The following is a 25,912-nucleotide window of genomic DNA, read 5'->3' on the forward strand; positions in this document are numbered from 1 at the left end:
GAGAGGGTGGGGGCAGAAATTTTTGTTTGATGCTGTCTGAAGAAAATGCTCGAAAAACACGGACAGTTTCCCCCTTTACCGCGCAACACTTTGTTTTTACCCTTCTCTGTTTTTTCCTTTTTAAAATGATGATGTGTCCCATTGATTAACCTTATGTTGGTAATGTATAACCTAGTTAGTCCCATGAGACAAATAAAAGATATCTTCAAAATAAAATATCCTCAGAGACATTTCTACCATGTCGTCCTGCTGTTATCTAATCCTGTAGCTCAGATTAATTTTCTTTAAAGGGTAACTACCTTTAAAATGATTGTGTAACTGCAAAGTTTATGTAAAATTTATATTAAAAATAGTTGAAGAAAAGTTAACATGCTTTAAGAGCAATATTATGATGAAACTCGTTTCTGGGTTGAAGATTAAGGAGATCTTTAAAGGCTACAACTATACAACTGTCCCAGTAGGCTTAAGGGAAAAAAAAGAGAAACAGGATAAAAAAATAAAAAATAAACCTGAATGGTTCATATTTGTTTCCTTTGTTAATCTTATCCCAACTTTCATCAGTTAAGAAAATGAAAAAATGCACACGTGCAGACAAGGATCTGTATTTTTAGTTTTCTGCTTGTGAGATGTCGTGCTCTCATTGTGTGCATGTGTGTGTGTGACTCTTCCTGGCCTGTGCATTATAGGCCCATGCTGGCAGTGGTGACTGCTGCTGTTGCCATGACAGCAGCGCAGCAGTGTCTCCGGCCGTGCAGAGGGTGAGTGGGATGCCCCGTCCTCATCTCTCCATCCTGACTCAGACAACCAAGCGACGCGCGCTGGACAAAAAAGAACAAGCCCCACCCTGACTGATGGATGAACAGCCCGTCAGTCAAAAGAAAAAAAACAAACAGAATATACTCTTTTTGTTTGTATGTTTGTTTGTGTGGTGAATGGCCGAGGAGCGCTGTAAGCCATTTCATTTAATTTCATCATTTGGTTTGGTGTCTTCTCTTAGGACATCCATCCCTCGAGGGAGGGAACTCCTTAAAAATAGTCTTATTTTGAAAGGTTTAACTGTGGACGTGGATTTGCATTTGGTTGAGTTTTCTTCTACATAGCATATCACTTGAGGAAAAAAATCTTGTGGAAAGTATATTACCTGATATTATAATACTTGTGTACATTTAAGGTACTTTTACTTATATTTGTTCTTCAGTTGGCCTGGATTTCAGCTGAAAATAAATTGTTGTACTCTACTGCATTTAGGCCTATCTGAAACCTTAGTTAATTATTGCCTTTCGGATGATGATTTTATGAAAACAAAAAAATGATTTAAGGGTCAGAGTAAATGTTAAATGTTCCGACTCTGAAATAAAAGAAAATCCTAATAAAATTACATGGTAACAGACTTTTGAGAACTGGGACAACATTTAATCAGTTTGGGTCAAACAAAACCCAATACGAGGTTAACTTGATTCTGCACAAATCTCAGATGGCTTCTGTGTTTTTTTTCTGTTCTTCTACTGTTCGTCTGTTTCCTGTGGAGTTTTAAATATCTGTGATATTCTCTGCTGTTTTGGATTCCACATGATTTTGTAAGAATTCATTTGTAAAGGCAGTTTCCGGTCAACCTTGAGCTTTTAGTGATTTTATTGGATTTGTCAGAAAGAATCGTAGAACTTTAACAGGTTGAAAGTGTGAAAGTATTTTATATTTTTATGTATTTGAATCTAAAGAAGGTAAAGTCATCTCATATTGAATTACGTTTTGTCATTTTAGAGGATTAAGAGATTAATGTGTCAAATACGTCACAAATAATGAATTTGATAGAGAAAAGCAAAAAATTATGAACACGTTTAAGACCTTAGATCATCTTTTGACCCCTCTGATTTATCCGTGGGCTATGCCATTCAGATTTTATGTCCTGCTCCCCATGAATTAATAATCAAATAATAATATCTAAACACACAAAACTCACAGGGGGCAAGTGTCTTGTTTATAAATACCTTTGAGGCAAGTATACTTCTGTACTAGAATAAGACAGTGTTGAGTAGTTTTATACTGTGGTATCACTACTTTAGTCACATAAAAAAATAAATCTAAATAGATCTTCAACCAGAGGACACAACTAATCAAACAGGCCTCATACTGCTCTCCTCTAACACTTAGAACCCCCTCCTCCACTGAGTGGAGATCATCTCTCAGCACCACCATGGTGTGGTTCAGCTGTCAGACCTGCAGGCAGGGTCACGCCTCCTCACTCCTAATGAGGCAAAAGTGCTGTAATTATGTTCACAATCTCCCACTGAGCGCTTTCCTTTCACCACAAGGTGGACAAGTCCTGTCCTGGAGGCCCACAGCAAGGGTAGTGCCGCACTGAGATACCCCACGTTATAAAATAAAACCTATCACTTAAAACCTCACACCAGCCTAATGACAATAGTTTCACACCCATCTATTTACACTCGGACCTGCACCACTAAACTCTGGATAACAGGAAAATAATATCATCCTCTCTGTCTATGCACTGTTGTCTACATCCCACATGTTCTAGAGCACATGATATCCAGTGGTGGAAGAAGTGTTCAGATTCTTCACCCAAAGGGGCACTAAACTGATTTTAGTGCACTCCACACTGCTCAAGCAGCCTACCTCTCCTCCATTTGGATTCTGCTGGACATTTTGGCGGCTTTTGACACACTGAACCACCAGATCATCCTCTCATCCCTCCAAAAACAAACAGTCTATCTCAGGCTCTGCACTCTCCCATCCTCATCCTACCTCAAGTACCACATGTACAGTGTAACCCCAACCTTTGTCTGAATTTTCTAACATCACTACTGGTATTCCTCAGGGTTCTATTCTGGGCCCTTGTTTTTTTTTTCTCACAGCAAGTCAACCAGTTCAGTCCATTATATGCTTGTTATCAGTTGTTATTAGGAGCATATTTATGTGGCAGTATGGCAATATACCTCCTAGCTGGCTGCTCTGCCTCTGTCATGCATATCAGGCTGGAACAGCCCAAACAAGCCGCGTACAGATTGCTGTTTCGCAACAGCGCCGTCAGTATGCCTGTGTTCTTAACACATTGCATCCAATAGTGCATAATATTGGTGCCCTAGTGTGTGAATTCACATTGCATGATGGCGTTGCAGAAGCGCGAGAGACACAGCTTGTAAGCACACAGCGGGAGCTCCACATACACATACACTCATGCATGCACAAAGACACGGTGCCATTCCGCCTCACTAGTTCTGACGTTACACAAAGCCAGCTCGTTCCCCAGATTACACCTCTGTTGACCTATACCTTTTGACCTATACTGCAGCCAGTCAGTAGGTGGAGCTCTAACTGTGCTTTGTGTGATTTGGCTTCACTTTCAGGGAGCTGTGGTGTCATCCGTCTTTCATACAATCAATTATTGAAACTACAAAATCAAAGTACACCTCAAACACGATTTCTGTCATTTTAGTTCATTCTTATTATGTATTTTGGCTTCACTTTTGTATAATGTGAGAAGGTGGAGACATGCTGTCAAGCCTTACAGTCCAGGAAATGTACATGACAGCAGCTAGCCTAGTGGCTGAAGAAACAAAGACAGGAGCAAAGCATAGAGAGAAGTCAGAAGCGATAGTAACAGCCAGAATGTTCACGTCAGGATTAGGTTGGGGTGGATGTACAGTACGTATTAAACCAACACTTTCATCCAAGAGACATGAATCCATGTTCATTAGAAGGAAAAAAAATCCCAGATGATTTATTTTATCTGGAAAAAGTCACAAAACTTAACTTCCTTCTGTTATATCTATATAGTACTTTTTTTTCTGACATCACTTTCTTTATTTCTTAACCTTAGTTTTGATGCCACAGTTAAACTGCCACTATTTCACAATATTAAACATGTTTGTTATTCTTGTAACAAAAATAATCAAGGAAGGTCCAGTTAAGTTTCATCTGTTTGAAGATGACGTTTGAAGACGTTTGAATAGATAACAATCATGCAACTTCTGTCAACTATACTTCTTCCGTAGTGGCAGTTGGCCCCATCTAAATCTAGTGTTGTTGTCAATACCACACTAACCAATACCGAGTCAAGACCAAGACCAAAATCTATTCATGAAAAAACCCAACATGAGTGTGAACAAAGTACAAGAGCTCTCTTTTTTAAGCAAAGTTTGCTTTTAAATTAAAGCGTCAGCGACACAGCACCATAACATGCTTCTTTTTAAGACTTCCAAAGATTAGTCAAAACATTCAGTGACCTAATGGCGTAGTGAGCTGTACACTGCCATGTGATTTATTTTGCCTGACTTTTTCCAGATGAGTTCCTAATGGTTTAACCAAACTATAAATTCAGTGAAGCTATTCGTTGTTTAATTTGGCGTTTTTCGTTCTAGTCATTGTAATGAACAGAGTGGTGACATACTGTATCAGTGGTGGTCTTTACCGGTCTTGATTTAAAATCTGGAGTCCGCTTAGACTGAGACCAAGACAAGATTGAGTAAAAATGCTCTCGATTTCGAGACGAAAACTAGACCTTCAAATAGTGGTCTTGAGACCAAGACCAATCTCGAGTACTACAACATTAGGAACTGAGGAACCCAATTTCTATCATTTTGAAATGGAATGTTTTACCATTCATGCTGAGGGTTTCAGCTGTTCAACAATTCAGGGTCTCCCTGTCTTAAATTATCCTTCATAATACCCCCCAACATCTTAAATAGGAGACAAGTCTGGACCACAGGAAGGCCAATTTATCACCCGGACTCTTTTACTACAAAGCCATGCTTCTGTAGTACGTGCAGAATGTGGTTTGGTAACGTCTTGCTGAAATAAGCAAGGTCTTCCCTGACACAGAAGTTGGCAGCATATGTTGCTCCAAAACCCGCATATATTTTTCAGCATTTATGGTGCCTTCACAAATAAGCAGGTTACACATGCCCTATGCACTAATCCACCCCCATACCGGATGTTGGCTTTCGAATTGTGCACTGAAGACTAGCAGGATGGTCCCTCTGCTCTTTGGCACAGAGAACAGGGCGTCCAAGATTTCCAAACAGAAAGCGCATTTTTTTTAAACATTTTTTCAATTTCTCATTTAGAATTTTCCAAAAACAACTAAATTTGTCTGTGTCAACATTTGACATGTTGTCTTTCTGTTTTCTAATCATAATCAAATAGAGAGTCTCAGTTGATTACATTTTGCACAGCCTCCAAGCTTTTTGGCAACTGGGGTTCTACATTTTTTTTTTTTTTACAACTTTATAGTAAGTGAGTTAATAAAAATAATGCATCATTTTTTAAAATAATTATTCTTGTGTTTACATCCTTCTATGAACAAAAACTATAGCGTACGATCAAATTTTTTTGCCTAAAATGCAGAGGAGTATAAGAACAAAGTAATATAACATTTTAAAGGGTTCAAAGTTGTGCCTATACTTGAGTTTCCCCGAAGTTTCCACCTCTGATGGTATCACAGTGCTCAGCTGTCACATTTAAGGTTTTTTCTTTCTTTCTTCAGGGCTGTTTAAACTGCTAACAAAAACGATGTCTGCAGATCTAGTTGTAAAGAGAATTCTTGTGTAGCTGTAGTGTAAACAAACAAAATCTGTCTTGGAGGAGGGTGCAACAACCTCAGCAGAGCTTAAGGGGGGACAGAGACAGTAAACAGAGAGACAGCCAGTGACACAGAGCTACAAGTGTTAGACTGAAGACGAGTATGAGAGGCAGACACACAGTGAGGGGGAGTGATGGTGAATCAGTTTACCCTGCTCTGCCCGGTGTCGATCTCCCGGCGTGATACAGCCTGACTGACAATTTGAGCACTACTGCCTCCTGATGGTGGAGATGAAAACTGCACCTCCTTTGTGTGGTAACATCCTCAACTGGACCCGTCCTGCTCACGACCAACGTGACAATAAAACACACTTGTGTTTTAATAGTTCGACAGTAAAGTTATTCCATGTTGAAATATTTTTATGCCGGATCCTAAAATTAATGTAAGGCTATATGTGCCGATTTAAAAGTCGGTTCTCCTAAATCACAGGAATACTCACCATTGGTTGTACTGAGCCATAAAAATGGTTTCATTTGCTGATATTTCGGGATGCCCATTTCGAGGCACTGTTGCTGCCACCTATTACAAAGAAAGAGAATGGAGTTAGAATGTATTCCTTTTTTATTCACTCATTTTTTAATGACTCATATCACTGAAAAATGTCTCTCTGAATCTAGATGGCATTAAGTCTTTCCAAATATTTGCCTACTTCTTACTCTGGGTTTATTCAAACATTTCAAATGTTTTCAACGGGAACAATTTTGTCTTTTCATAACCGGCATACACTTTAATTATACAGCCTGCAATATGCAATGTTATCTCATTGAACAAAACAAGACTATGGGGAACAAAGGAGTAACAACTGGGTATAAAACAAAAGTGAGATGTTCGTGTAATCTTATCATCTTCCACTGAACCGCCATCTAATTACCGGATGGACTAGCAAAGTACATTATACTTTATTCAATTAAACAGCAAATCCCTATAACAGCTTTTTTCAAATTAACATTACTGTCGTTACTGTCTGATGCTTTTCTTAAATAAATGTAACTGTCTACATTAAGGTCAGTGGAATGTAAATTTCCCAATTGTGGGATAAATAAAGGATTATCTTATCTTATCTTAATGTGTAGGACATGGTTTCTGTATAAATCTGGTGCTGATTTTCAAGTATATGGGAAATATTTCCATTTCCATTCAAAATTTTTCCATTCACAACCCATCATTTTAAGTAAAAGCTTTCAAAAATGAAATTGTGAAGTAGGTTTCATAGAAGTAGGCCTATAGGTGGGGGGGGGGGGGGGGGGGGGGGGGGGGTTAGCAATGTGATCATACATTTTAGACTCTTTTTTTATTGTGATGGTTAACTTGTAGAGTTAAACTTTCTATAAGGATTACAGCTGCGTCTGCTCATTAAACAACACCAACAGAGAGAAAAACATATTGGCTACAATACGATTTCAGAAAGAAAAAGTCTAAATGATTGTATTAAATGCCTTAAGGACTTTCTAACTGAGGAAATGTGTCTTTCTTTTGTTCTTTTTTGCAGGATCTGGGTGACCTCCCCCTTTCAGAATCAGACAGTTTTTGTTCTCCTCATACTGATGCTGTGTTTGATGTGAGATGAAGTGAAGCCATGTAAAGGAGACAGGGAGCGTGCTGACTGCATATTTAGTGTCATTTTTTACATCAACACTCTCTCTCTCGCTCTCTTTTTGTCTGTTCAGTCACACCAGGCAGAAGTTATACACACCAGTCTGGCATGGTGATGGGGCTGCACAGCGACGTGAACACACACTGACAGCCTTATGGGACCATGAGGGAGGGGGTGGAGGGACTTGTGGTGTGGGTCAGGGCCCGGGGTGGATACAGGCCATCGGGACAGCGCAGCCAGGAGACGACAGAATGGGCACAGTCGCCATGGAAACACAAGCGGCCCAGGCAAATCATGGCAACTGGTAACTTAGTAACAGGAAACGACGGACCATAGAGGGCGATGAGTGTGGTTAATCATGGGGGGTGGGGGAGATAAGGGCCTCAGCTCCGGCTCTCACTCCTCCAAAGTGTGAGCTTGTTTCTCCACACGCGCACCGCTTTGACTCAGGATTATAGAGCTGAAGAGGAGGCCTCCACCCTTCTCCTTTCACCCTCGTTTTCTTTGTGAATCCATGAGGGGGCGTAAATGAGCACACGGCACGAGGAGCAGAGACTCAAGGCGGTGTACAGCCTTAAATTGAGCAAAGATTAGCTCTAAAAGATTAGCACATTTGACTTACATTCATTAGATGGCCAACAAACTGAACACAGTTGAATGATATTTTTGCCCTGTGACCTGCTAAAGGTGTAAATAATGAACTTCGTGCAAGCACATTAACCATTCTCGCTGCATTCAAGTGTCAAACAACTTCATAATGTCATTTAGTGTCTGCACATTCATGTTTGTTCATTGCTTCCTCAAACAGAGCTTTTCAGGAGCCATCTCTTAAATGTCAGCCGTCATCGTTGAATTTACCAACGAGAAACTAAACAGTAAATGCTCTCAAAAGTGTTTCTCACACAACTAAAAGTTACCGAACACAAACTTGGCTGTGGTCTCCTGAGAGAAGTTCAAGTCTCTGCAAGTTGATTCTGACAGCTTGCTGACATTCACATAGCAAGCCACAGGGTTGCAACAACAGAATCATGCAAAAACTTTCTTTGACAATTTGTTTGTATTCAAGCTAAGTGATCCTCCCATTTTATAGCTAGTGTGTAAAAACAAGTTCCTACATGAAAATGAGCTAAATTCACTGCACGACAGTAAGCTCCATGTGACAGAACACGTCGTATTTCCGGAGCAAGTCATACAGCAGTTTTCAAAATTGTGATAAATATGTTGAAGTTTATGCAGAAATGTCAAACCAGTTTCCTCCACACCTCTCTTGGAGAAGTTGCATGTCAGTAAGCCCAAACTCAAACACCCCTCTGTGGTCTGCCAGGCTTTGGGGGGCCCAGAGGAAGCCAGTTTCTTCGACACAAAGGCAGATTGTATTTGTGACCCCGGTGACCGAACCACCGCTCGTAACTGAAGCGTTATCTTTCACACAACATCTGCATTTCACACCGACGTGCGTGAATGAGTTAAGTGGTCAGACATTCTGCTGGTCAAGTCACGCACAAGTTGTCAAAATTCAACTGAAACTCATGTAGCAGCAAACCAGACTACTTCCCGATCATTCAAAAACAGCTGATTTGCATGTTTGATCAACCCCAACTTCTCTTTCTCTCACATGTTCAGGATCAGTCAGAGCCACCTGTGCCCAAACACTCTGCAGCTCTCACGCTGCCCTCCTGATTGGCTGTGACGTGCTCATAGCGGCACCCCCATGGCTGCATTGACATCCACTTTGCCACGGCTGTGTGACACATCTGATTGCACCTGTCAGGCTCTGTCTTCTAATCCGTATCCCCTGAATGCTCCCCCTGACCTTTGTCAGTCTTTTTTCTTCCCTTTACAAACTTTCCTCTCCCTGTTTTCAGACCACTGGTTTTTCTGTCAATACCACACGACAGTCTAGTGCAGCTGGTTTAGTTGAGATTTTGTAGCTATGAGCCCATTAGTTTAAATAGAGGACTATTTTGTTATAGTCGTTGACTGTGTCAAATGCAAAGTTTGTCTTATTTTAATCACATAAAGCATGGGTTGCACTTATTTAAAAGTGCAAATAGTATTTTTCTGAGCTTGTCTTTAAGATTAAGATTTACTTTTATTGATCCCTGCAAGGGGAAATTTCAGTTTTTACACTCTGCAATCATGCAACACACACATAGGCTGAAGTATACACACACATGCACACAAACAGGATCCTATGGACATGCACTAAGGGAGAGATGTCAGAGTGCCGGAGCTGCCCACAGTAGGCGCTGCTGAGCTCCTCTCCAGCTACCAGACCAACTTCAATGCTTGGTCCGCACCAGGACTTGACCCAACCCAAGTCCCTACAGACTGAGCTACTGCCGCCCCAGTCAAGAAATCCCATTAAAAACCCAAACCAACGATGTGTCAGTTCTTCTCTTACTACTCCAACTTTAACTCTGTTTAAGGACTTAGGCAGTAAAGCCGATACACCAAAGAGACTCAGTCTTGATGATTGGCCGGTTAACAAGGTTTAGCATTTGGCAGCTAAAAAGCTAGAAAATTCCCTTGATAAAGTTTTTGTTTGTTTTCCTTATTTTACTTTAAAAAAATCTTTCATCTAAATTAATAAAGACTTAGTTTACAGTGAAGAATATTAAATATTAACAGTTTTGACTTTCATTAAATGGCCAACCACTCCCACCAATAATGCCATGAAATTGCACATCTATTGCCAAAACCAAACGACTAATTGGTAGCACATTTGAGGGCATGCAGGGTCCATAATTTATTGCAGATTCTACTTGTCTTCACCTCACCACTCTCGGCTTGATACACCAATCAGATGTCCTTACATTAAGCGATGGGGGCGTGGGAGTATAGTGATTGCAGGTTGCAATCGAGCCCGTCAATTTAGAACGATTCTGAATCACTTGCATACGGTGGCGATGGTGAGAACAAAATTGACCAGTGTCATGCTCCAACGGTGATTCTGCGCATGCACTTATTCAATATGAAGAGTAACAACATTTCTACACATGTATTAGTGAATGAGCCCTATTGTCTTTACATGCTATTTTGACAAAAACTAAAATATCACAAGCAGTCTAAGAGTCAATTACACAATCAGAAAACCAAATAATCAACAAGCATTGAAGATTTTTACAGTGCAAAATTACTTTTCAAGACTTCAAACACTCCTCTACAATCACACCTAAAGCTACAGACTGTATGAAAGGATGGCCAAGTACCCGGTAGTTCAATTGTCCTGAGAAGCCACCACTTTAGTGCCTCTAACAGCTGAGCTTTTCCAAATGATACCCATTCATTTAAGTGTGAAATAGCCATTTCCCCAGAGTGCTCCCTATTTCAGACCTTTCTACCCTGTTCTCAGACCTTTATGCTTTTATTTTCCCCCCACACAGCATGACACTCATGAAAGTGGTCAAGATTGTTTTTTCACACACCTTGATACTTACTACATGATTAATGTTGATGTATTCACAAGGAAGGTGCAGTTAAGGGAACTTGTACACTGAGGGCCTGAAAAAAAAAAAAGGATTAATACAATTTAGACATTTAGACAAGGTCAAATGGTATACGAAATGATGAAAGTGCTCGAATGTTTTGAGATTGAGGCTCTCTATAGTTAATCATTTACAACAATGGCTAAACCCCAAGAGCTTGCAATCCTTGACTAATGCCAGATTAAATACTATTCAGATAAGAGCTGCTGTCAGTGATAAGCCTAATTGAATATTTTCTTAGGGAATACGTATGGGAGCAACCATCTACCATCTACCTTATTGCCATCTATACTCCACTTGAAAAAAGGCTTCTTGACTTGTTAAACTTTGCTGGACCCGTCATTCAAGCTTTTCGACCAGTGGAATTTATGGTGGGCTTTTCTCCTCCTTTTGTAAGCATTGGTCACAATTGAGACTCCTGAATTCCTTTGTTGGACCTCTTAACCTATCACGTGATGACACTTTACAGAGAACTCCAAATTACCGATCCCCTTTTGGACATTTTGACTTCTTACGAGAACAAAAACAAGCATCCACGCATTGTCTACCGTTCCACCGTCTCCGAACATCAGTCAAATGAAGGAAAGTGAAAATCCAATACTTTTCTCTTTCTCTATTCTTTGATTATCCCGTCCTTTGGGAGGACGGGCCGAAGGAGATGTGGTCAGACAAACAAAGCCCACCCTGACCTCTTTGACCCCGCTGTAGGCTACCACTAGAGCAGACCACCATGGACAGCAGATGATCTCAGAAAGGCCTGGAGTTATCCTTGTAATGACATCACGAGGACATTCGGTATTAAAGCAGTATTTCACGCCGTAGGAGTAGTTTCACATGAAGGGTTATACACCTCAGTATCATCCCATAAATATTTCAACATGGATGTCAGCGCAGACAAACTCACTCAGACAAACACATTAAACTCCCGACCTCCCTCTCTTCCCCGTTCTCTCGTGACAGCGCATACGTAATACTTTTGAGTTTGAAGTTCAAAGCTGGTCGTAAACTGTCGTATCCCTCTTGGTTTTTCCGTCTCCATCGTTTGATGGATGAAGCTACTTTACATTAAGTCTTCTCTGTTGGAATGAAAATTAAACAGAGACTATGCAACATGTTAGCCTAGGCTACCAGTTTTTGTTGTTGTTGTTGTTAAGTAGCCCATGAAGTAATTTCCCAATCAATCCAAGAAAAGACTTAATCGGGATGTTTGTTGACCATGTGTTAGTTACTTTTTTCTATGTCTATTGTTAGCCATTTTGGTGCCAGTGTTTACGATTTTGAATATTACACCAAACTCAATGCAACCACCATATTATAACCAGGTTATTTGTTAATGTGGCCACGTCTCTGTTGCATAACGATACGCTTTTTTACACTATACTCAAAATGGCCTGTAGGCGCCATGATGTCTGCACCTTGTCCATTGCGATAATCGTTTATATTTTGGTTTTTTTTCACAGCTGAAGCGAGATACAGACAGTTTTTTTTTTTTTTTTAAATTGACCAATGCTTAAAAATGCATCCCACTGGTAAAGTTGCAAAGTATGATAAAACAGGAAGAGGGAATGATGGTACAACAGCCGCCATTACGGGTCCAACATGAAACCTTTAACCTATAATTACTGTTTCAGTGTTAAACATTTGGCCTAATGTGGCTTCAATTTGGTGACGAAATTAAATACTGACATTAAAGGGTTTAGCCTGAAGTGCGACGCAAACATTTTATTGCCCGAATATTTGGTTCGACTGTGCAAATGTTGTGGGCTCGGTGTTTTGCTCATGCCGCGAAAGTTAATGGAGCTAGTGATGTTGGGCATATTATTCTACTACCTGATATATTCATCGGGTTGGTATGCACATCTTATTTGCGATGCTATGCAATGACTTGTTTAGTGCTCCACTGGGGCGGGGGGGGGGGGGGGGGGGGGGGGGGGGGCTATAGAAACTAATGGGGTGTTTCGCAATAACACCGTCACTATTCAAGAGGGGAGCTTGCAGTTTGTTACTACAGGACAGCCCCCCAGTATCGTTCCTCCAATGGATCCTTCCGTATAACGCGGACGTCACCCGGGCCGGTTTGTGCTGTAGGCAAGCAAGAGTCTGGAGGATCGACTATTTCTATAGGGGAACGACCGAGGTAAGTCACTGACTATGGATTAAACGAAACGCTTGTTTTCTAACGAGGCTTCCTACCTATAGAAACAGGCTTTGCAGATGATACACACACGTGGGTCGATTGCAATACGTTTCATTGTCCCGGCTTGGTGTTAATTCAACCTTCTGCTTGCTCGCAACAAAGACCGGTGAGCTCGTACAAACAGCAGATGGGCTGGTGAACCGGAGAGGGTTTTTTTTTTTGACTTCCAGATAATGACTTATATTAGTTTATATTTACTAGTTGCTGTACACTCAAACAATGAGTGTATGCACAGATAGTCAGTTGTTATTACGCCTTAGTAAACGGCTGTCGGAGTGTTTCATTATTATTTTTTTGTGGTCTAATCTTGTATCTAAAACATAAATGCTCTCATGTGAAACCAGACTGAAGCTACTTCACGATGCATGTAATGTGAAATGAAGACAAGAAGTTAAAAACGCCGGTCAGCGTGGAAGCACTTGCCCCTTGTTTTTTGACACATTGTTTTTCACATTGTATCCTTTGGTAGTGAAAAGTGGAAGTTGTGCTGGGACGTTCGCGGCAAAATGTGGACAACGCGAGATTTCATTATCACTTTCTATACATTGTGAAGGAAGGGGAGGAGGCAGAGGAGGCAGCAGCAGCAACGTGGGCCACAGCCTTAGCACAGATCAGTGTCATGATGTACACAGAAGCAGAAAATGGTCCGATGCAAGCTGAATTTGCAAATGCAAAGATTGACAGCCTTCGCCCTTTCTCCCCAATAGTCAGACAATAGAGATTAGAAACCACTCTTGGCCCAGTCTGATCTACCACCACCACCCCCCACCCCGATGAGCCAGCCATGGCAGTACATGACAGCCATGTTTTCCTTAAGGAGAAATGTTGGAAAGTTGCCATTTTAAAGGGATTCAGTATGAATCACAGAAGAAAACTAAGCTGTTTACCACAGATTGTGTGGCAGCATTACATTGATAGTGGTGGCACCAGAACCACGATAATCTGACGTGGGCTTCTTTTTTAAGCACAGAATCCAACAAGGCTCTGATTTAAAACATAATAATATAAAAAAATATATGTAACTTACGGTACACTAATGATGAAATGAATGAAGTTGTTCTCTCCTACATCGTCAAACTCTCAATGATTGCTAAAAATGCAATTCAAAATAATGCATTAAAAATGTAGATTAAGATTATTTGGGTAAAACGCCCATATTGTTATAAGCATGGGTTGTTAGTTTGTCCAGCAAATTGTAAAAATCTAAACGGTTAACAGTTTTGTTTTTTCTTCTTCTTTTAGACTGCTGCAAGATGACAAGTCCAGCGGTTGTGTCTCCAGACTCCTCCAGCGATAAATCCAGTCGCCTTTACGTCTTGACCTGGGCCAACAATCAGCTGAAGACAAGCTTCAGAGATGTGCGGCACATGGGCTCAGGTAATCCGTCAGCACGACCAGAACTTATGAAGTTGTCCTCCTTCTCGTCTTTTATGCCAAATTGTGTGTTGCGTTTAACTGCTGGCTTAATGTCTGTGGTGGTGACAAGAGAGAAAGAAAAAAGACAAATATTTTTATCCTGTCTGTCAGTTCTTGTATAACCTGTTTCCAAAGAGTTTTGCTTGCAGTTTCATTACACTGCCATATTTCCGTTATACTTTAAGATATAAACCGTATATTATAACTGATGATTGAACAGTTTTCTAGTTTTAGTACAGTTTTGGGGTTCAGCTGTGTTTAGCTTCTGCTGTATTTTAGTGGTTGCTTCTAAATCATTTCTCTGCAGGCAAACAAGCACGATTTCATCCTGAATCTGTTGTAGCAAACGCAAACAGAAAAGCACAGAGTGCAACAGGGAGCTGTCACATAAGAGTCAGGATTATGCCGTGGAAAAATACTTCATCGTGCATCATCCCATCATGGGATCAACTCTCTCCCTCTCCCATCAACACTTTCTGTTTTCTTCATCGTGTTTGATCCTATAGGGGCCTCTCACTGTCAGCTCATGGACTGGGTTATTCCTGGATCTGTTGACCTGGCCAAGGTGAAGTTCGATGCAAAAGATGAGGATGACTACAGGCACAACTTCAGGCTGCTCAGTGAGGCCTTCAGCAAGAACAGCATCGTAAAGGTATGCACTCCAATTCTCTAATCGGTTAGCATTGTAAATTATATAAATAATGATAAAGTCTTACTGGGGGACTCAATAATAATGTTGAGCAGGCAGCTGTACATACAATTGTTTATTGTTCTAATTTTTTATCTTGCTTTCTATTGTTCTCCAGAAAAATGTCCCAGTTTATTATCCCTCATAAATCTATGAAATGTAATCTTTATACCTTCATGTAAGAATAAACAAAACTGATACAACATGTCAAGTTGGAGATTTAAAGGTGCTGATAGGTGAAAGGTATCTGTTAATATAAATCACTGACTCAGAATGCGTTCAATGTTTGCACAAGTGTACAGTATGTGCAATATATCAAATGAAGTATACTGTTACCCTCGTTCACTATGAAAGAGATTTAATTTTGTTTGATGGTTTGTTTGTCTTGGTCGTAATTTAGGCCATTCCAGTTGAGGAGCTCATAAAAGGGCATGTTCGAAGCAGCTTTGAGATCCTGAAGTGGTTCAAGGCTTTCTTCGTGGCAAATGTGAAAAGTGAAGACTACGACCCTGTGAAAGCTCGAGACGGCCGTGATATCCGCCCCATCCTGGAACATACCATTATACGTCCCAGGCAACGTAAATGTAAGTCTGTTTTTTTTTTTTTTTTTTTTTTTTTACCCTGTGCTATCAAAACAAAATCAGTGTGTTTTAATATCACCACATTCAGTCATTGTGAATTAATATTTTCTCTCCTTTGACAGCGAAACCTAAAATGGAGCCAGACACGGAGGAGAACGGCACAGGGACAAAAACTAAGTTCTCTTTCTCTGTCAAGTGGAACGAAATGTTTGACTGGGCCGAGCAGAGTGCTCTGGGAGAGCACTATACATACTGCCGCTTTTGTGACAAGAACCTGGTGACATATCATAGAGGCCTTATTGAACTCAAGCGACATGTGGACACCAAAAAACACAACAAAAGAGCTGCAGCCTCCGCGAGTGTGGGACTAAGCCAATTGCCCGAGCCGCCGCCTTGCAGCCAAGCAGCCATTCGATTTATTTACAAACAGTTTTATTCTGGCTCTGCTGAAGGCGAACAGGTGTCAAGAGATTTTGCACGCTTTAAACTGGGGCCGCAGTACCCCAAAGATATTGCATCCGTTTGCCAGCACACGCCTTACTGTGTATACATTTATGGAGGGGTAGCGCTGGAAAAGGACGACACCGTCTCTGTGGTCCTCGTTGGGTTTTTTGACGTCGAGGCCTCCAGGCACTGTGTCCGATTTGTGGATGCTCTTCAGTCAGTGGGTGGTGAGGAAGATCAGACGGCGGCAGCAGTGGTCGAAACCTTGGAGAAATTCAAGTTACCCTCGGATAATCTTGTGGCCGTTTACTGTGATGGTAACGGAGCGGCCTTAGAGCAGATCTGCTCGCAGCTCAGGGAACTCAACCCCAACCTAGTAGCCTTAAGAGGGCTGTACACCGTCGCTGATGCTGCTTGCCATGCAGTCATTAAAGAGCTCTCCAATCAGGTTCAAGAGCTGATAGGAGATATTCATGCTCACCACTCGTCCTGCACTACTGAGAACAACAACCTCACAGCCCTTTTTGGTTCAGACAGTGTGCAAAGTCCATTGTTTCATGTCAACACCAGCTGCCTTCAGTTTTGCCTTTTCGTCAAAAAAATGCAGGAAATATGGACAGATCTTGTATTATACTTTGAGTCTTGCAACAAGGAAGACAACAAAGCCAAGTCAATCCACTCCCGGCTGCTTGATCCTAAACTCAGGGCAACATTTATGTTTCTGGAGCAGTCACTGAAACCTCTGCACAGTTTCCAGAGGCATCTACAGACCAAAAAGGAAGGTGCCAGAGCAGACATGCTGCTTATCCTAGAGGAGGCCAGCAGCCTGCTGGGGACCTACACCTCCTTCTTCCTTCATCCGCAAGCTGCTGCTCGCTTCCTCAAAGAACACGATCCTCAAATCCTTAAGAACAAGAAATTCCACTTGTTGAGCCCTGAGCTCAATCTGGGCGGTAAAGCTGTGGAAGACTCCCTGAAAGAGTCTAAGGCTGCAGACGCGCTGCCACTGCTAACAGAGGAGGTTTTGTCCCTCTGCATTGCGCTCACAGGTTGCATTGCAGAAGAGCTGCCCTTGAGTGACGGGGTGCTGAGGAGTGTCGCGCAGCTGCTGAATCCCCAGAGCAGGGAGGAGGTGACAGGGAAATCTGTTGAGGAACTTGGGACCAAGCTGGGAATCTGCAGTTCCCCTGATGAGGTCAACCAGCTATCGAGGGAATTCCTTAAGTATCAGCTGGCAGAGGAGGGAGAGAAGGAAAACCCAGAAGTGGCGTCACTAGAGAAACACTGGGCCAGTGTGCTGAAAGACACCAAGCCAACCTCTGTCTTCAGGAAGCTTGTCTTGACCCTGTTGTCTTTCCCCTGTCCTCCACTTCAATCGCGGCAGCTTTTTACTCAGGTATGCAGGTGATGGAGCTCATCAGCATGTTTGGCTGTGTCTGTGTTAAACTTCCTCATGTTTAATTAATGTTTTTTTTCTACATCAGGCTCTGGAGAGTGAAGACTTTGCATCGTTCTCGGAGAGTGAATGTGACATCACGTCTGACAGTATTCTCTCTGATAGCACCAGCTACAAGGACTCCCCAGAAGGTATGAAGAATAAAAGTCCATCAGGGGAAATTGAAGAAGGAAGTTGATCGTCCTGCATGGGATGATGACAGTGATTTGTGAGCTGCACATGTGATACAGTTAAAGCAGAAATTCAGAAGCCAGTGCACTGGATCCAACTTATTTACACTTTAAACCCTTTTTTTTTTCTAGATTCAAATGGCCATTCTCTGACAGTGAAGCCATGTGAAGTCCGTCTCAGGAAGATAAATGGTAAGAAAAACATTTATTTGCCTCAAATCAACATTCAACCAGCATGCACTACTTGAAGAAAATGTTATACACAACAGGGAAAGTGTAATTTTACTCCTTTTAAAAACTAAACCAATCATACTTTAGCTCCTTGGTTGAGTATCTGTGATCTTAATATTTAAATATTCTTTGTTCCCTTCCCAAGAATTAAAAGATGATGGTGACCGTATTCTTGGAGAGAAGGGCATCATTTGGAAAGAGGTAACCGTTTATTTTCTGTTCGACGTCTGTTTCCTAATCTACTTCGTCTACTTACAACTAATTGAACAAATGGAAGGTTTAAATGACAGAAGAAAAAAACTTGATTGAGTTCAATGTAAAGACTTTTATTTGTTCTTAATTACTGTCAGCTGTACTTTATAGAAGAAACCAGAAAGCAGCAAAACTTACTTCTGCTGCATGAGAAATTACGTCCTATAAGACTCTTAACCCCAATTCACACATACTCCGTCAGCGCCGTCACACTGGATCCGTTTCTGGGACGTCAGCGCACCCATGGCACATCACAGGAGAACTACAAGATCCCGCGGGAATAAAGACAAAAACATGCAAACAACACGTTGCTTTGTCTTTCTGAGGATGCATTGTTGTTCATTCGGTGCCTGTTTTGACGTCATGTTGATAAAGTGATGAAAAATACGATCGCGAGTCCGTATGTTGTGTTTTATTTTGAAATTGACCGGATGGTTCTGTGCGTTTCCTCGTCTGACTTCCTGTCTGGGCTGTCATATTCTGTCCAGCTTGACGCCCGCCTGCAGCGTACTCCGGCGAAAATAGACTCGCTCCGTATTTGAAACGGAGCAGAGCGTAGAGCCGTTGGTGGCACGCTCCGGAGACGGACCGCAGCGCGCCCTGTGTGAACACAATGATTGGCTAGAGTGGCAGCTAAGTACAACGTAGTGCACGGCGCTGACGGACCGGGGCGAGCGCGGAGTATGTGTGAATTGGGCTTTAAGCCGTTATCACATAAACACTCCTGAAAATATCTAGATCATTTCAGGAGGACTGCTCTGGATATAAACGTCACTCCCCCTCTCATTGGCTCGAGGTGAATTCTCCAGATAATATCCTGCAACGTTCTCACATCCGCTCGCTCGGACTTGCTGCAGAAAAAAAGACTAGGGATGTGTCAGGAGAAACTCTGAGTGAAGTCCAAGCGAAGAATTGGGCTGTTTGCATTCACACATATTGCTCCTCCTGGAAAGATCAGATTTTTTTCAGGAGTTTTCTGCAAGTGTGATAGCCCTATTAGTCTCCACTTCTTTCTAATGAATCTTTGACGTTTTATTGTTTTTTTTTCTGACAGCCCTATGCACTTTACAATCCTATTTCTTCTTTCCCTAAAAGAAGGCATGAGTGTGTGTGATTTGGTATACATTTGCATTTGCATGTGCATGAATTTCCATTTTTTGGTGTAATGGGAGTGTGTTGTCTCTCAGGGGAACGTTAGGGGGAGTTATGGCTGGGAGAGCAGCTTGCGCCAGAAGCCACAGGCCCGTACAGTGTTTCAGGCTGGTGAAACCAACGGGTCCACACTTGATAAGGGTCCGGAGTCCAAAGATGAGGTGGTAGGTATACTCAAGTATACTACCAGAATACCCCTGGGCAATGAAAGGCCTCTGACCTCTGAGAACAGCTAGATCAATAAGAACAACTTAATGCAAAAACAGAGCATCCTGAACAAAGATCAAATATAACTGATGGCATGATTACAATGAGGAATGGGGCGGTAACACTACAAGCTACAAGTGAGACTGCTGAGACAGAGGCTCTTAAATCCTTTCTGTCAGATTCATCTCACTTATCTTCAAACTTTTTGCGGATGCAAGGTATCAAATTGTGAATCATAAAAAAATATATTTTAAGGAAGAGTTGTGATTTTTCTTTAAATTACTTTTCGCCCTTACCTTTTGGTTTTAAATATCTCCAACTTTAGACTGAAGAGGAATCATCACCAATTAAATCAACTCCAAGAGCACGACGGAAACAAGCCTACCAGGTAATGTACAACATCAGCAGAAAAAGAGCTAAACAACATGTTTTTATAGAATTAGTGTTTCTGTGTTCGATTTTTATCTCGTCTTTACATTTTTTTAATTTTATTTTTTAATGTTTTTTGTTTTTTTTGCAGGATGGAAAAGGCTTTCCGATAGGAGAGCTGGTGTGGGGAAAAGTGAAGGGGTTTTCCTGGTGGCCTGGGATGGTGATGCCTTGGAAAACAAAGTCCTCTCCCCCCAGTATGCGGCGTGTGGAGTGGTTCGGAGACGGGATGTTCTCAGAGGTCAGAAGTGCAGTTAATGGTCTCAAGCGGTAGTAACACCTCACATGTGATGAAACAGATTCGAACGACTTTGTCACTTTTGGTTGCAGATCTACACCGAGAGTCTTCTACCATTAGGTCACTTCACAAAGTGCTTCTGTAAAAACTCCTTTGCCAGCTTGCCCATCTACAAACAAGCCATCTTCCAAATCATTGAGGTGAGTGATAATACATTAAATCATTTTCATTAATTCCTCTGTGCATGTGTTGGTTACACAGTTATACAACGTTAAGCTTCTGAAGAACTTGGACAACTACGACTAAATCACCCTCATGACTGGAGTTTGAGAGCAAGTTGTCTTCCCCTTCCGCTGTGGCCGCAGGGCGGTTGGACAGTTCCACCCGTCCTTTATAAGCTTTAGAAAACAAATGTTGATTGACTTGTAGGAAAAAGACAAGTGGACAGTTAGCCACAGCAGCTATTTGGCTGAAACGAGAAGGTTAGAAACTACCAGTGAGAACAACTAAACTGTAATCTTGATTTTTTTCTATTTAATAATACTTATCATTTAATGTAAATAGAGTTATAAACCTCATTTGTTTCCTGGCTTTCAATCAACCAATGGCCCTCTTAATAAGGACATATCTTATATATATTCTTTTTAAGCTGACTACTCAGACGTTACTGTTGTTAACTGTTTGTCATGTAATATGAATTATTTGCAGCTGGCAGGTGAGCGATGTGAAAAGTCTTTTGCATCGACAGAAGATAAAGAAAAAGAGCTGTCGCTGATGGTGGAATGGGCTCTTGGAGGATTTTTGCCTACAGGACCAGATGGATTCGCACCTCCCGGTGGGCATTTACTTATTAACTGATGACTAGATTATGAAAAGGCCTCATAGAGTAGACTCAAAATATCAGACACTTGATTGTGTTTTAAAATGATCCGATCTCTGCCATTGTATCGATGGAATCCAAAAGTACTGAAGCTTTGACAAAATGTGGATCATACGTACCTAAATAAACCACTGCCTGTTTGTGATTTTGTGTGCAGGAGCAGATAGATGAACTGTGTGCATACGTTACATGTTCAACATTGTCAAAGCTCATACGGGGGAAAAAGTTTTTGTTATACCCACAAAGCTTTCAAGTTTGTATTTGTAATGTTGAAGAACTTTGTTGGGAGGTAAAAAAAAAAAAAAAAAAGATATCAGTCCCCAGATTCTTAAATATATTGTAAACTTCTACATTCATGATCCGTTGCACCCCTAAAAGAAATCTCTACACATCCACATCTGTCTGGATGTTCACGCAGTTTCACTTTAACATTGTTTTCTTTTTGATGTGTTAAACGTGCATCTTAAGCGACACTTCTCTTAATTTAATCTTTTTCTGCCCTCAAAGATTCTGCTCCAAATAATGGACTGCAGGACTCTTCTGACTCCAACCTGTCCGACTACCAGCCTCCAGCAAAAAGGAAATATGTTTACAAAAATAAGGCGAACACACAGGCCATCATCTACAACAGAGGTACATTGACATCATCAGTTATTTATGTCTGCTCTTCAAACTCTCATGAGAGTAAATATTGGGGCTTCAATCATATGGTTTTATGTCATCATCATCATTATGTTCCCCCTTTCTTCACAGAATCGATACCTGAAAAAGTCAAACAGAATGGGAAAACAATCGAAGGTACGTTTTAGGGAGGGAGGAGTTATTATTTAAAAACTGTTACATCAAAGTAAAATTCTCATTCTGACGTTGTGGTTTGTTGTTTCAGATGTTTGTTTGTGTTGTGGATCTTCTGAGATTGAAGTGGTGCACCCGTTGTTTGAAGGTGGCCTTTGTCTAAAATGCAAGGTAATCTAATGACCCAGTGATCCATCCCTGTTTACTTTTCTGGTCCGCTTTACTCCATCCCAGCCCGTTTTGTGAATGTCTAACCTCCATCTGAAACACAGCTGCTGTTAACATCCAAAATGCTGCAACACCATCTTGTCACTGTCTGCAGATGAACTTCACAGAGACACTGTATCGCTACGATGAAGATGGCTACCAGTCGTACTGCACCGTGTGCTGTGCCGGCTTGGAGGTCATTCTGTGCGGCAACGCCAGCTGCTGCAGGTAAACACTGCTCGATGTTGACTCCTATTTAACTTAAATATTTATATATTCTGAATCTTATCACACAAATATAAGATATCATCAAATCTAAGGTAAGGGGGGGGGGGGGGGGGGGGGGGCGGGGGTGAGGGTACTCTGAGGGGGGCGGTCACTCATTTGCAAATTTAGCCAGAACAAAAGCTGCGCAATCCTTTTGTGAATCAGGCCCTAAGTTTTAACAGATGTTAACCAGCTGACTGTCACATGTATGTTAACCGTTTTCTCTGCCTCTCCTAGATGTTTCTGTAAGGACTGCCTGGAAATCCTGGTGGGTCCAGGAACCTTTGACAAAATGAAAGACATTGACCCCTGGAGCTGCTACTTTTGCAAGCCATCACAGTGCGAGGGGAACCTCAAACTCAGACCAGACTGGAGTGTCAAGGTTCAAGACCTCTTTGTCAACAACAGCGCCATGGAGTTTGTACGTACAACGCTTTCCTCTCTCTTTGGTCTATTCCAGTTCACACGTTACAGTTTGTCAACCACTTTAGAGATGTTTGTTATAAGGTGTTGTTCCCTCTGCTTTCTGGGAAAACTTTCTATCGGAAAGATAAAGTCAACACTGATTAGAAGCCTGATGGGGAAGTTGTAAGGCTATAACTCAGAGTCTTTAAACCTGACTGGTTAACACAAAACACTGCTATGAAAGAGTTGAGCTACTGATAAGAGTTGTTGCTGAATATTCTTTGTTTCCTTTTTTGAAATCGCAGGAGCCTCACAGAATTTATCCCTCCATCTCTGCCGATCTGCGCAGGCCAATCAGGGTGCTTTCTCTTTTTGACGGCATTGCAACAGGTTGGTTAATTATTCATCTTATGAACTTAAAGAAACTTGTGCATTCTGCTAACATTTGTCATTATTGTGCTAAAGCAGTAACATTTCCATGGACAAACAGGCATGGTGATTACAGCGTATTTATCTCGTGTTGACCTTCTTTTAACTACTGTGTCGTCGTGACAGGATACCTGGTGCTCAAAGACCTCGGCCTTAAAGTCGAGCGATACATCGCCTCGGAGATTTGTGAGGATTCTATCGCCGTGGGGATGATCAAGCACGAGGGGAAGATAGAATATGTCAATGATGTTCGTACCATCACCCGGAAACACGTGAGTACAGGCTGGACGGTTTTGTTTACTCCCAAACCATCAATGAAAATAAATGTGACGCTGTACTCGTTTCTTTGTGTTAGTGTTACACTGAAAAGTCTAAAAACCAAACAAAATGTGTTGCAGCTGGCTGAATGGGGTCCATTTGACCTTCTGATTGGAGGAAGTCCTTGTAACGACCTGTCCATGGTCAATCCTCTTCGAAAAGGATTATTTGGTATGCAGCTTCCACACTTGTATTAAACGCTTTTTTTGCCGCTTAACAAGAAGAATCTGATGTTTAATGGGAAAAAATATCTGAGCTGAAGGCATCATCTTCTGCGCACTTAAATCTTTTTTAAAAATGAAATCTCTGTTTGTCCTGCAGAGGGCACCGGAAGGCTTTTCTTTGAGTTCTACCGCATCTTGACCCTGTTGAAGCCGAAGGAGGGCGACGACCGGCCGTTCTTCTGGTTGTTCGAGAACGTGGTTTTCATGAGTGCAAACGACAAGTCAGATATCTGCCGATTCCTTGAGGTGAGCTCATATTTGATAACCAGTGAAAGCATTGCTCTGACCCATGAAAATGCCCACACAGACTATATAAAACCCTTCCTCCCTCTTTTTTTTCCAGTGTAATCCGATTCTCATAGACGCAGTGAAGGTCAGTCCTGCTCACAGAGCACGCTACTTCTGGGGAAACCTCCCCGGCATGAACAGGTGCCTACTATTTGATATATGATATTTCTCTCTTAATGCATGTTCTAACACTGGAACTGAAAAAGAAGAGTGGAGTTTACAAATATGTTTCTTTTCAGGCCTCTTGCCACGTCTCTAGATGACAAAGTAAGCCTTCAGGCCTGTTTGGAAGTCGGACGCACGGCAACGGTAAATGTTTTATTTTTCTCTCCCTGCAGAAAGATGAAGCGCCCGCGCTGCTGAAATCTATTGTTGTTGAATTGTTGTTACTGAACGATGTATCTGCACGCAATGAAAAGTCATATGTTAATTATACTTTGGAGAATGTTTGTGATAAATTGCTGGAAAGCCTTGAAAATGTAACATAATAAATAATGTGCTTTGTGCTGGTTACTTTGGTCAGTATGGTGTTTGAAAGGAAGCTGAACTATAATGTCTGAAACATCCTGCAGAACAATCTGCAGAGCTCTCCTCTCCAAAACAAGTTATTCAACAGTTTTTGTAAAAGAAAAAAAAAGGATTCTGATTCTTCTTCTCTTCCTTTAGTTTGACAAAGTCCGCACCATCACAACGAAGAGCAACTCTATAAGGCAGGGCAAGACGGGGCCACTTCCTGTCAACATGAACGGCAAGGAAGACTACCTGTGGTGCACCGAGATGGAGCAGTAAGCATTTCTAAAATCATATATATGTCTCTGTGAAATTAAATTCATACGGTCTAAAAGGATTTTTAATCTCAGAAAGAGTTTTAAGTTGAAGGGCATGTTCAAGAAAAGTAACAAACGGAGCTCTGAGCTGAAAGATGAGGCCAAAAAAACAAGTAGCCATGAAGCCTCTTCCTTCTTAGTAATGATGCTGACAGTGTGTTGGGTCGTTATTGCAAAGGGACATTTTTCTTCATCGGCACTAAAACACATGTAAATGCATTTGTTTGCAGGATCTTTGGCTTCCCCAAACATTACACAGACGTGAACAACATGGGTCGGAGTCACAGGCAGAAGGTCCTGGGTCGCTCCTGGAGTGTCCCTGTGATCCGTCACCTCTTCGCTCCGCTGAAGGATTATTATGAATGTGAATAACCGCTGTGAACTGAATCTCCACACTCTCGTTGGAGAAGCAGCAGTAAACCTACTGCCTTATCCTGCCCTGCATTTCAAGGTATTTCAACCCCACTCTGTATCAGAAAGACCTCATTTTGTTTTTTTTACTGACTTTTAGTTACGTTTTCTATTTCTTTTTTTAAACTGTGATTCGTAAATCATACACGGTCCACCAGCAGGCACCGACACTTTTTTTAAAAAGGTTCCTTTTGATAAATGATGGTGCTGTTATACAAACAATACTGTTGTTCAGGGTCTGGATCAGGAAGCAAGTTTCCATGGTGCGCCAGCTATCTTTGGGCTTGTCTCAGGTTTTTTCAGTATCATGAAACCGGTTCATTTTTTAACAGATCACGTTATCTCTCAGCAACAATAACATGAAATGAGGAGATATCGCTCCTGAAACAATGAGTTCAAAATCAAGCTACAAATTTGCAATAGAGACAAAATATGATATATCTGTAGAGTCACAATAATAATTTATTGATCCCACGAGGGGAAATTTGTTTTTACACTCTGTCTAGTTAACATGCTACACAAACATAAGCTGAAATACACAAACAGGATCCTATGGACTAATGGAGAGGTTTCAGAGTGGGGGGGCTGCCCACAGTGGGTGCTCCTGAGCTTGTGGGGGGGGGGGGGGGGGTTAGGTGCCTTGCTCAAGGGAAGTGGCTTGGCAGTGGCCTGGCACCTCTCCAGCTACCAGACCAATTTCCGGACTAGGTCCGTGCCGG

General features: G+C 41.6%; 1 protein-coding gene across 1 annotated transcript; it reads left to right on the forward strand.

Annotated features, from left to right (window-relative positions):
* Nucleotides 1–12,708: 12,708 nt before the first annotated feature.
* On the forward strand, nt 12,709–25,643 carry dnmt3ba (DNA (cytosine-5-)-methyltransferase 3 beta, duplicate a). Its single transcript, XM_061057795.1, has 26 exons — nt 12,709–12,818; nt 14,121–14,255; nt 14,801–14,946; nt 15,383–15,566; nt 15,686–17,403; nt 17,492–17,594; nt 17,766–17,825; nt 18,010–18,065; nt 19,304–19,432; nt 19,801–19,863; nt 19,996–20,145; nt 20,235–20,342; nt 20,851–20,977; nt 21,530–21,655; nt 21,776–21,820; nt 21,909–21,988; nt 22,140–22,252; nt 22,529–22,712; nt 23,002–23,086; nt 23,252–23,397; nt 23,524–23,614; nt 23,765–23,913; nt 24,011–24,096; nt 24,195–24,264; nt 24,622–24,740; nt 25,013–25,643. Exons 2-26 carry the CDS (start codon nt 14,132–14,134, stop codon nt 25,152–25,154), a joined length of 4,404 nt encoding a protein of 1,467 aa, XP_060913778.1. The 5' UTR covers nt 12,709–12,818; nt 14,121–14,131; the 3' UTR covers nt 25,155–25,643.
* Nucleotides 25,644–25,912: the final 269 nt, after the last annotated feature.

Source organism: Labrus mixtus, chromosome 15 (assembly GCF_963584025.1).
Source record: "Labrus mixtus chromosome 15, fLabMix1.1, whole genome shotgun sequence".
Lineage (NCBI taxonomy): Eukaryota > Metazoa > Chordata > Actinopteri > Labriformes > Labridae > Labrus > Labrus mixtus.